At 37.7% G+C, this 11,813-nt stretch overlaps 1 protein-coding gene across 1 annotated transcript in view; it reads left to right on the top strand.

Moving 5' to 3' along the window:
- Positions 1–23: 23 nt before the first annotated feature.
- Positions 24–11,813, top strand: part of mettl15 (methyltransferase 15, mitochondrial 12S rRNA N4-cytidine) — a 54,217-nt gene continuing 42,427 nt past the window's right edge. Inside the window, exons 1-2 of the mRNA XM_007553871.2 lie at positions 24–111; positions 1,813–2,051. Of these exons, the coding sequence (XP_007553933.1) occupies positions 1,827–2,051 (225 nt within the window). The 5' untranslated portion in view covers positions 24–111; positions 1,813–1,826. The remainder of the gene's footprint in view (positions 112–1,812; positions 2,052–11,813) is intronic.

Below are 11,813 nucleotides of genomic sequence, written 5' to 3'. Positions count from 1 at the left end.
TCCTGTGTGGCCGCGGATTGGCTGTGAGGGTGAAGACGTTGGGCGGCCCAGCAGTGACGAGCACGTCACGCTGAGGCTGCTGGAGGTGGAGCTTCCGCTTGATCCACTACGGTAAGCTGCAGTTTAGCTTTTCTCATCTGGAGGCACGTTTCAGTGTGACAGTTGTTAGTTGAGCTGTTTCACATGTTGTGCAGTGAAATACTGTTTACCGTTTGTTCAGTAGTGGACAGAGTGTAAAGTGAATGTGTACGTAGCAGGAGTATTAATGATACTGTCACGACTATTCAATATTTACTCCATTGATAAGTGCCAGGTGGATACGGAAACCTCTTTTTACCTGCCCCAATGATATTTTTCTTCAAAGTGCCAGCTTGCTTGGTTGCACAAGTTAAACTTTTACCCCATATTAGTCTTCATGTTGGTCATTCCAGTCTTGTTGCGAATGTGAGCCTGGCATATTTAGCGGCGAGGCTAATAGCTAACTAAGCAGCAGGATTTACATTGCCGTTGCTAGCCTTATGGGCTCCCTAAGCACAAATGCTTTGTGGTGCCCCCCATATGATTTTGTACTTTATCTTTTTAATATTTTAAACATGACAATACATGATCAAATAAATAAAGTAAATTATAGGTAGAATAGACCTCAATGTGTGTAGTGCACCATTTCTTAATCACTCTACAGTGTTTAAGTTGAAATTTTAACCTTACTATATAGTATTTTTATTTGTTATTCTATATTTATATTCTGTCTTTTTGTGAGTTTACTTGTTTTGAGAGAACTGGTTCCTCACTAGTCTGGCCATTGCCTTCTTATGCAATTCCGCTCAATTATCATCTCCCTTTGATGTTCCGTCTCTGATTTCTCTCATTGAGCTTGATTTCTCAGATTGAATTTCAACCAGCCAACCCGCGCACAGAAAGAGTTGTGAATGATGACATTGATTTTCTGTGCTGTTTTAGAGCACCTCCTTTTCTCAAAGCTGAGGGTCCAGACACTCTGTGCAAAGCAAAGTGTAGACAAAGGGACTGGTGTTTAACAGGCTAGTTTCACACCAGTTATGGACTAATAACCAGTTAGGCTGTGCAATCAGGGAATCTCTGGGTGTTTATTAATAAAGCACATTTATAATATTAATTTTCTATTGGTATAATAAAATTAGATTGTGGTGACAGGTTGTCGCTGACTTAGAGTGACACTTCCTACACCTCCTACTGGTAAATGCTTTACTCACATTTTAAGAGAACCACTCTATTGTTGCTCATCATCACTTCTTATTGTTATTGGGCAGCAGAGCGTTAACTTGCTAATTTTATCTTTTTATCGTTGTCATTTCATGCTTAATCTTTTCTATAGTCCATCAATTAACTTTGATGGACTATAGAAACCTTATTGGTAACATACAATTTACTGTTTTTATGACATGCAGTATATTGTGGTGGAAAGTATTTCTAAAAATACCAAAATTGAGTCAACAAAAAATGTTTAGTATTTACAGTTCTTCTCAATAATACATAGTGTAGTGGGATATAAGAACTGTGCAGCCAGAATATAACATTAATTATGTTCACGTCAAGTTGCAAAGGAAGGAAATTGTTATTGTCAGCAAACGCAACATTGCAACAATGTGGTGTGACACACCACATTGTTTTGTTAGCAGCAGATTTGGATAAAGCTGCAAAATGAATGAATATAGGGACAATAAAACACTTGTGTCAGACTAAACTAATATTTATTTTTTATAGTGTTAAAAAACAGCCACAAACCTGGAGTAGTACATTAAATTAGCATAACTTGCTGTTGTTTCTCCACAGGTCATTACAAGAACATGCTTTTTATCTCCAATATAATGATATGGAAAACAAACCCGGCAGCACGGAGAGCATGGAGGTCATTAATGTTGAGGCTGAATTCTGCCACCGCCGGCTTGTCTTCTGGCCCTGGTTCTTGGGATAGGTCTGACGGACTCTCTTGTGTTTCTGCTGAAAAGCCTCCTCACATGCCTGTCATGCTTAAAGAAGTGCTTCATTACTTAGACGTCAAGCCAGCTCAGGTACTTTCACACCTTAATTATCTGTTAAAGTGTTTTTGTGTCTTTGATGTATGGATCACTTTATTAGCTACACTTTATTAGTACCACTTTGAACTTCTTTTGCCTTTAAATATTATGTTTTTTATTGCATATAACAAGATGTTATAAACATTTCTTGGAGATTTTGTTCTAAATCGACAATAGAAGATAGAACTGGGCAAAATGACTGAAAAATGTATCACAATATAAGCTTATGTTAGTTTTTTGTTTTATCCATTTGAAATAAGGATCAGATTAAGAAAGGCTGAATTTAAATGCTTTTAATCATAACTTTTAACCTTTGAAAAGAAGTTCACACAACTATGAAAAACTGTGAAATATATAAATGTTCTTGTCAGTGGGCAAAAATAAACAATATATAAATTCTTAATCATATAAATGTGCCAAGTTGATTGTATAGCACCAAACTCCTTGCTTACGACAGCCCTGCATCATAGGTGGGACATTCAATGCCTGGAACTTGAATGTCTTTGGACTGTGTAGTATTGGTATTCTGTAAATTGGATTATCTATTGCCTCATTCAAACAACGCAAGCTGAAATATAATTTACCCTCTTCTGCCCGGGGTGCACCGATTTCAGTTTTCTGGCCAATCACCGATTACTGATCTAGCCTGACCTGCTGATTCCAATCTTGACCAATACCAATTTTTTTGTCTGAAAAAATTATTGCTAAATATAACAAGAAAGTTTCTGAGTTGGCAACAGTGGTGTGACTATTATCAGCAGAAAACGCGCAGTCATGATCTGGTCTGTCAGTCAAACCTCTCACGGGAGAGCAGAAGGGGACAGTGGTTTATTTTTAAACCTTTTTTGAGGTAGATAAGGTTGGCTTTGCCTGCAAATATCAGCCGATCACTGATCTCCCAAAATTAAGAAAATTTGCTAGTCGATAAATTGGTGCACTCCTAATTTCTGTATGTATCTGCAGATTATTAACTTTGTGAAAACACCTTCTCGACTTTGAGAGGGCTGTACCGGACATGTAGAGAGCCATATTAGAATATTTACCGACTCCACTTTCATTGTCTCCCAACTTAACGAGACATTGCAATATCTAAGCCTTCCCAAAATTGGCAATATAAAGGAAAATAGGGAAAAGGAGCTTGGAGCACTGTTAACCCCTGACTGTGTGCAAAATAGCCTAGAATATATTCATGAGTGTTCTATTAATGCCCGGCACCGCTTTATACAATTCAGGTTTTTATACAGGTTACACTACTCAAAGATTATGATGCATAGCATGTTCCCAGAAGCCTCACCCTTGTGTGAGAAGTGTGAATCCATTGAGAATACTCTATGAGACAAGCTAGGCAGTTTGTCCTGAACTTCAAGAGTACTCATGTGACATAGTCTCTTATCCTTTGCATGATGCTGGAAGTTCAGGTGGTGACAAATCTAATTCTGATCACTCTGGGGATATCTGATGAGTTTATGGAACTCAATGTAGCACAATGGCGCCTTCTAGCATGTGGTGTTATAATTGCGAAAAAACAAATCCTTTACTGGGAAAAGAAGAGGTGCCTTCCATCAAACATTGGCTAGCAGATCTGACAGACACTCTCCTTTTGTAGAGAATCAGATTCATCTTAACAGATAATCTGAGAGATTTGGAGAACATCTGTCAGCCTTTTAGTCTCTTATCTTGACAAAGAAACTTGCTAAAATGGTCAGTAGCGCTCCTGGGGAGGAAGGGGCGGTTGTGTGTTTCGGGGTAAATGCCTGCCTGAAGAAAACGTTTCTTTAAAAACATATTTGAAACTTAACTTATTTCAGCCAAGAGTTTTTTATTTAAGTAATAAATTACACTTTTTTCTCATTTGTTACCATCATTTCTAATGTAATACTTCAACCACTGATGTATTGTCATGCTAAGAATGACCCAGAATGTGCTCAGTCTGTAGGCAAATGTGTGATGTATGACTAAACTGAATCTAGACTGACCATCCACACTGGTATTTGCAAGCGATTAGGACGTATTTGAATTTCAGCCATTGTTACCCCATCTGCCTTTACTTGGACTAGTAATGGCATAGGCATTCAAACTCACAATAATGGATGTTTCTCAGGCCTTTTTATTTTGCTCTTCTCGTGTAAGAACGTGTGGTTGCCAATTATAGAAAACTTAATTGTTTACTATATTGGTTTGTTTTTAACTGAGTGAGGAAATAACAATAATTAAGCTTAAAAAGAATTCCCTAAATGTTTACGTCATAATTGTTCCTCACGTGTTATTGCAACTCGAAGAGAGCCGTGTGGATTGACCTCCTAACTGATCATTTTTCTCCCTACTGAACGGTTGCTGAGATCGTGTTCACACTTCACATAACAAGGCACTCATGAATTGGACAGGTTGCCAGTATCTTGGCTTTCACTTAATGTATGTACTACCAGGACAGATGGGCATGAGTCAAAAGCCTTCTGGTGTGGAAGGCAGCTTAGGAAGGAAAGTGATGCCCCCCTCCCTCCTTATAATACATGGTCAAGGCAGGTGGGGGCCACGGGTCAACAACTTAGTCAGGATTTGCGCCACTGTAGGGCTGTTGGCAGGACACAGGGTGCTGCGTCGCTCCTGCCTGAACTTTAGCACCTCTAAACTCCTCCGCTGCCCGCCCATTTGCCAACTGTCCCAAGACGGCTTGCCAATCAGATGCTCTTAAAAAACAGTTTGATAGATTTAATTAATTTTTTTTTTGTATAGTACATGCTGTGGACCTCAGTCAGTGTGACATTCTGGGAGAAATGATTTATGGTCACACAATTATACCTTGTTTCACCACAGAGGGTTGTTTATTTATTTAAGCATCCATGCAAAAGTGCTGCTTCTGTAACCACAGCATGCTTTCATGTTAATGTTTTTAGATCTCTAAATATAGATAGTACTACTAGTTTCATTCCAAAAACTCATTCATTTTGTGGGGAGCTTTTTGTCAAACCTTTTGAAAAATATCAGCTCTTTTTTGAGAACCTATATTTGTAGCAGTTTACTCTTGGTGTCACAAACATATCAGCTGTCCTTTACTGACATCCTTTACATTAAAGTTAGTGTTTCTATAGAAAGATATTTTTCAAGTATTTATTTAACTTTGATTTAACCAGATAGTCATCATGAGATTATGCTGCTGCCGGTCATTGCTGGGTCTCGCTTAAAATTAGACTTTGTAAGTCCGACCTGACAGTAATAGGTACCAGCATAATACAAAACAGTTACAATCATTACATACAAATAACACCCACAATAACAATCCATCCACTAAATCTAAAAAAAGTTAACACAAATATATAGTATTAATTATAATTACTATTTTTTTGTTTCTATTGTACATTTTATGGCAAAAACATAGTGATGTATGTTGTTACTTCCTCCCATCATGATAGATATTGTGATATGAATTTTATGCCATATCACACATTCCTACTTTGCAATATGTTGTACAGCTCTAGTTGAAAATACATTTAAATCCTCGTTCTTTCTCATTTTGATTATCAGTTTGAACTTTTCTTCTCCATTCCTAACTGCACTGCGTTGCTGGGTTTGTTTAGGTGATTAACCAAGATTTCTTTGGTCATATATTTGTTGTATTGAGTCCTGCTGAAGAGATCAGTACTGTATCCGGGCCAATTTTGTACTTTCATTCAGTTTTCCTTTCCTTTGTTCATTCATTCATTATTTTACTGATGGATAGAGTCATCTTGTACAGTAATGCCTATGTTGATATAACTCTTATGAACTAGCAATGTAAGAATGCCACTAGATAGGAACTGAATAGACTTATAGTACACCTGCTAACACTCAAAACAGCAACAAAACAGAATCAGCTTAAGGACAACAGTGTCACTAACAAGAGCCGTGTGATGCCTATGCAGCCTCCCCCCTTATATACTGAGCAATTTGTTTATGTGACTACCTGCGTTTCCACTGAGTTGGTGCACCATGTATAGGTCGTAAATATTGTGTTAAAAGAGCTGTGGATTCACTGACAGGTTCTTTTTTACCTAAACTCAGTTTTAGCAAAAGTACATGCAACATAAACTATAGAAAAGGATGGAAGAAAGTATTAACTCGGCTGTGTATAACCTCACACCAAATTTGAGTTTGTGTTCTGTTCTCACAATCAGAAACCTTCAGAGGTAGCAGCTGGTTGAGTGTGTTGTGGTAATCTAGCCATAAAACGAAGGACCTTCTTAAATGAGCAAATTACAGTGAATAATATAACCCAAACAAAAGTACTAAATACTCCATTTTACTTCAGGGACATATGTAAATTTGATAAAAAATATGTTTTTAAAAATATTTCTTAAAACTTTCTCTATGTCGTGACAGTATAACATGAGACAGATCATCTGTGAAAAAAATTAGCTCCTCTGCCTTCTCCCTGTGGTCATGCCATCTGTTTCACAGTGAGAAACAACCAATCAGAGTCAGAAGGAGGGTCTTAGCACTGTCTATCATACGAGTGTACTCGCTGAGCAATGTGCTCATGGCAGAAAAACAACTTACTGTTACAGGAAAACTGTTTACCCAATACCATCTGTTGCTACGCTAACTATCCTGAGAATTCATGGCAGGTTCCAGTGTGGATAACCAGCTCTATGCTAGCAAAGAACCAGGGGAAGAGTGTGGGCAGCATGTAGGCGAGGGTGATTGACAGTGCTTAGGTCCTCCTCCGTCATCAATTGTCAAGGAAGAGGACCAGTTCATTTCCCCAAATAAAATGTCATTAATTGTTTGGCAATTAATACTTTTTGGATTGGAAGCAAAGTTATTTTATACTAATAAACTAGTTTAGTTCAACGGAAAGTACACATTTTCTTCAATTATTTTCAGACATTGTAGCTTTAAACTCTGTAATTTAAAGTGACACCAAAAATAATTGCAAAAAACAGTCCAGGGGAGTCATACCTTCAATATGACAGGCTGTGAAGTAGTTATGCTGGTGTATCATATTCTTTATTTTTTGAGTAGGGGTTGGGTTCAGTGGAGTCATTGTCCATTTTTCTTTTTTACCAAAATTAACTGCTCAATGTATCGTGATACTGACTTTAAGTCATATCGCTCAGCCCTTGAACAGGCACAAAAAAGCTTTGAAAGAAGTTCAAAACAAACTGTTCAGCAAGGCCAGATTAAAAGTAAGAATAAATACTCCGAAGCAAAATGTGAAGAAATGGGAACGATTTTTTGTACAGCAACAGGAAGTCCTCATACTATGAGAAAACTATATATTCTATAAATAAAGCTTATAAAGAGAAGTGGGCTGGAAACAAAATGGACTCACAGTTGATGGCTCATTAATCTGACACAAGAAGCTCTGGCAGTGAAAACCTCTATAGACGCTTCATATCACATTATCAATTTATTTGTGTGTATAACTGACCTAAAAAACTGACAAAAATTTACAATACACATATAATTTTAAGTGAGGCTTAGGACATGGTTTTACATTTAAATTAAAAATTAAATCCTGTCTTCATCTACCTGCTTTACATCAGGAGGCACAGGCCAAGATGTGTGTATATACTTATATGCTGTAGCACTAGGCTGTAGTGCAGCAACAGCAAACCGACTTATGATTCTTTGTTATTCTGTGGTTGCTGTTAAAGTATGATGAGCTAGCACATAATGAAGTGAAAATTTATTGTATTCAACCAGGACAAATTAGCTACTCCACAGAAATATGTGGCAAGACATCCAGTGTGGGAGGCATTGGGGCACTGAAACACCATTTACAGACATTAGTTTGACTGCAGAACTTGACTTGACACTAATCACTGTTTAACTACTCCATTCATACACACAATTCTCTGCTCTACCAGTAAGCAGATGCTGCACATCTTTTAAAATCGTATTTATTCAAATCACTAACCGTTTGGACAGTTCCTGCTTTTTCTTCCCAGTGTTGTGACTTGAACTTGTTGTCGGCTGCATTGCTGGTAGTCAAGCACATGCTTTATTTTAAGGTGGTTAAACAAATTGCTTGTATTTCCTCCCTTTGCAGGAACTGTCACCCCACTCACTTTGCAGTACATTTTTCTGCTCTTGGTCTTACTGTTTAACCCTCCAGCAATTTTAAGAGATTGGATCATTTGGACCCCATAAGGTTTGTACTCTGTGTAGTCATCACACTGACCCCTTGTGTGCTTTTACATGATGTTTTTTTAGATGGGGCAACCCTGGTGTTGGTGTTTTGCCATCTGTGATTGCACAACATGTGGAATGGTGAAGTGGAGAAACCACAGCAGGAGAATACAATATCTTCTTCAACTTTTGTTTGCTAAGACCTAGAAATTGAGGCTATATTTATGACAGAGTTTTACGCTTGTACAATAACTGCTTAGAAAACGGTTGTCTGATATCAAAATGGTAAAGTTAGAATTTGATCTAAATAGCATCAAGATGGGAATCTATCCTACCCTGTTTTAATGGTGAAGGCTGCTAGTATATGTTTGTATTTTTGTTATGCAGCAGCATAAAAGATAACGCGCTCCTGTGCTTGTGCGGATTGACGCATGACCAGCTTGTTAGCTTCCCACTTCTCGCAGGTTTGTGTTTCCGACAAGCTTGAGATCATATGACATATTTCTACTGGAGAAAGCAGAACTGTTAGTTCATACAAGCTCACTGTAAAAAAAAAAAGAAATATCCAAATTAAGTCTTTTGAATTTAAATGTAATTAGTGTTTAAGGTAATCCCACCTGTTGGCACAGCATTGATATTGCGACAGTTTTGATGGGAATCCCACAGACACTGTAGATTAGGGCTGTGTAATAATATCGATTTTGTGATATATATCGATATTTTCTTTCCTAGAAAAAATCGATATTCATCCGCAAGTATCTTAACATCCAACTGTCACCTTGCTCACTCACTGCTTGCTTTGCCGGGAGAGTCATTAGGTCTCCCGGCAAAGGCCTTAGAGTGATTCCTTCAGATGTTAAGTGTCAAGGTTAAAAGGTATCAAACTATTCAGAGCAGGGTACTTGGTGCACTTTATTTACTTTACAAATGGATGTAAGCTACAGTTTATACTGTTTCAATTAAAAGAAACATGCTTTCTCACCACTTCTTTGATTCATTTTGTCCAGCTGTCGACTTTAAGTCTGTGTCCATGTCCAACCAGAGCCAGGTATTGTGTAGTTGGTGCTTTTAATCAGTTTTAAGTTAAATTAATTCAATCCAACTCTATAACAGTCACAAAATGTCACCAAAATCACTCTGTCCCTCTAAAATCTTTCAGAAAATCGCAAAAGTGTATTGAATTGTATCGTTTGCTGAATATCACAATATATATCGTATCGTGAACACAATATCGTGTATCGTATCGTGAGATTATTGCATCACTACAGCCCTACTGTAAATCTGTTTAAAACGCATAAAAAAACAATAAAAAAACACATAAAAAACACTGCCAAAAGTTCTACTGAAATAAAATCACATATTTTAATTTGTAATATCAGTGTTGAATAGAGCCTGCAATAAATATTATACTTGTTTTAGTGTTTAAGGTTAAAGATGTTCTCTGTGACTTTGTGCTTATTTCCAGACTCAGCCAGCAAGGTGAAGTGCTAATGTTAATTTGAGCAAACCAGAAATATGATCTTGTCTCTAAATTAGTTAAAAGCTTGAAGTTGCTGTTTCAGCTGTGCAGTCAGTGGGTTAAGGGTAAATATGAAGTACATGGATTCAGAGAGATTGCGTCATTACAATACTGTTTGTGCATGTTTTTCATCAGGTACCATTATATTTGAGAGTTGTCAAACATCTTGTTTAAAAATAGTTTTCAGACTGTTAATGCATTGAAGTTGTTGTTTTATTGTCTGGCATAAATAATAACACTTGCATATAAATATATGGAAATTATTGTAAACGCTCACTATGGCATTTTAGTTTTTCATATTGTATGTCTACCCTAACAGATAATAAATTTTTTACTGCAGCACATTGTGCAGAGGAGGCACGCATTTTATTCTTTTCAAGTCAAATGGTGTCTTAATTCACAATTTATTGATCAAACGCTGTGTGATGCTAAGCACAGAAGTTTTTTCCCCCTAATTTCTTTCTATTGAATTGGCTACCACTTGACAGTGTTTTTCTTTTCTTATTTCTTCACACTCCTTTTTTGGGTGCACTGAGTAGTGAAAGAGGAGGCTGGTAAATAATTGATCCTTGTAACTAAACACTCCAGCCGGGGATGCTGGGGCTGATTGACGGCCAGATATTAGGCCCTTGTCTCGTAAGGTTGCAAGTTTAGTCTGAGGTTATCAGTGGCCAGAAGAGTCTTTCTCCCTCCCTGGCTCATTACTTTCATGAGTAGAACATTTCATAGTGGAGCGGTGGGTGGGGGTGTGGTGTGAAGACAGTCTGGGACTTCATTAGCCAAATGGGATGCCTCAGCCTACAGAGCGCCAAATCGTTCAGCCTAGCTGAGCAGACAGCCTCTTTGAGGGCACTTCACCACACTGTCTGCTAGACTTGTTTGGGCTCCGGTCTTACAAACTTTAGCTTCAAGTTCAGATGCTCAACAACATAAATAAATAAAGCCAACTTTCTTTGCATCTTTTAAACAAATGATACCTGTCAGCACTCAACTCAAAATATCCATCCGCAGACAGCCTACACCCATTCAGTTGCCTGCTGACTTGATTGGACACTCAGCCAATCACACTGACTTCATTTCATTTTGATCGCTGTCAGCATGGCATTGTTATTGGTGTCAAATGGGATGGTCAAAGTGAACTTGTATATTTTTGCCGACAACCAGACCCTATGCTTAGAAAATAACTTTCTAATGTGCGGCAATTGCATGGGAAAAATTTCTTGCAGAAGCTTGATCTCAAAAAGGACTCTTGATTTCTCTGTATCAGATCTCTATCCAGTAGAGCAGGAAGACCTAAGTCTAGTTCTCGAGATCTACTATCCAGCAACTTTTTTTTGCATCTCCTTCCAACACGCCTAATTCATGTGAGTGACTTGATGCCAGGCTTCTGTGGATTTGAATGATACTCTGATGAAGGAGTCCAGGTCTGGTGTGTTGGAACAGGGTTCTATCTAAAAGTTGCAGGATAGGAACTCCGAAGGACAGAACTGGTTTCCCCTGTAGTAGGAAAAAGTTTGGGATGTTGTTGAATAGGTGATGCTATCATGTCAATATGGAACGACATTTCTGATAAATATTTTAGGCCAGTTGCTGAATCTATGCTACCAGAAAATGACAGTATTATGATGACGAAGGAGGATTTAAATTGGAACTATCATGGTGTAGCTAATAAAGTGTTTTTTTATGTTGTTCTACAAAAATAAAATAAAAAAATTCTTACAAGTAAATATTCTGAAAGGATTTTGTTAGGGTAGAAAGAGTGGTAAGCAAGATCAATGAATGTGTGAGAGAAAATAATCTACATAAAGAATTTGTAAGACAACTACATTGATTTGGACAGATTGGGGGAAGACTGTGCTGCTACAACATTATGCCCAGAGAGCTGTATTTGCATATAGCTTGAATGCCAAGTATTTGAATAGTATAACATTGGAATCCATATTTAATGCAGAATTGATTTTATTACAGCAGGTTTTATTGCAATGTTTACATTTGTTCCTGATGTGAGAGTGTGGGTATGCTTATCAGATGGATGCCCTGTGGACAGCTGGATGGAGATGACTCATTCTTGCAACACATCTTTATTCAGTGTGTGTGTGTGTGTGTGTGTGTGTGTGTGTGTGTGTGTG

This window comes from Poecilia formosa, unplaced genomic scaffold (assembly GCF_000485575.1).
Source record: "Poecilia formosa unplaced genomic scaffold, Poecilia_formosa-5.1.2 Scaffold60, whole genome shotgun sequence".
NCBI classification, from domain to species: Eukaryota; Metazoa; Chordata; class Actinopteri; order Cyprinodontiformes; family Poeciliidae; genus Poecilia; species Poecilia formosa.
This window is presented reverse-complemented; position numbering and strand designations above follow the sequence as displayed.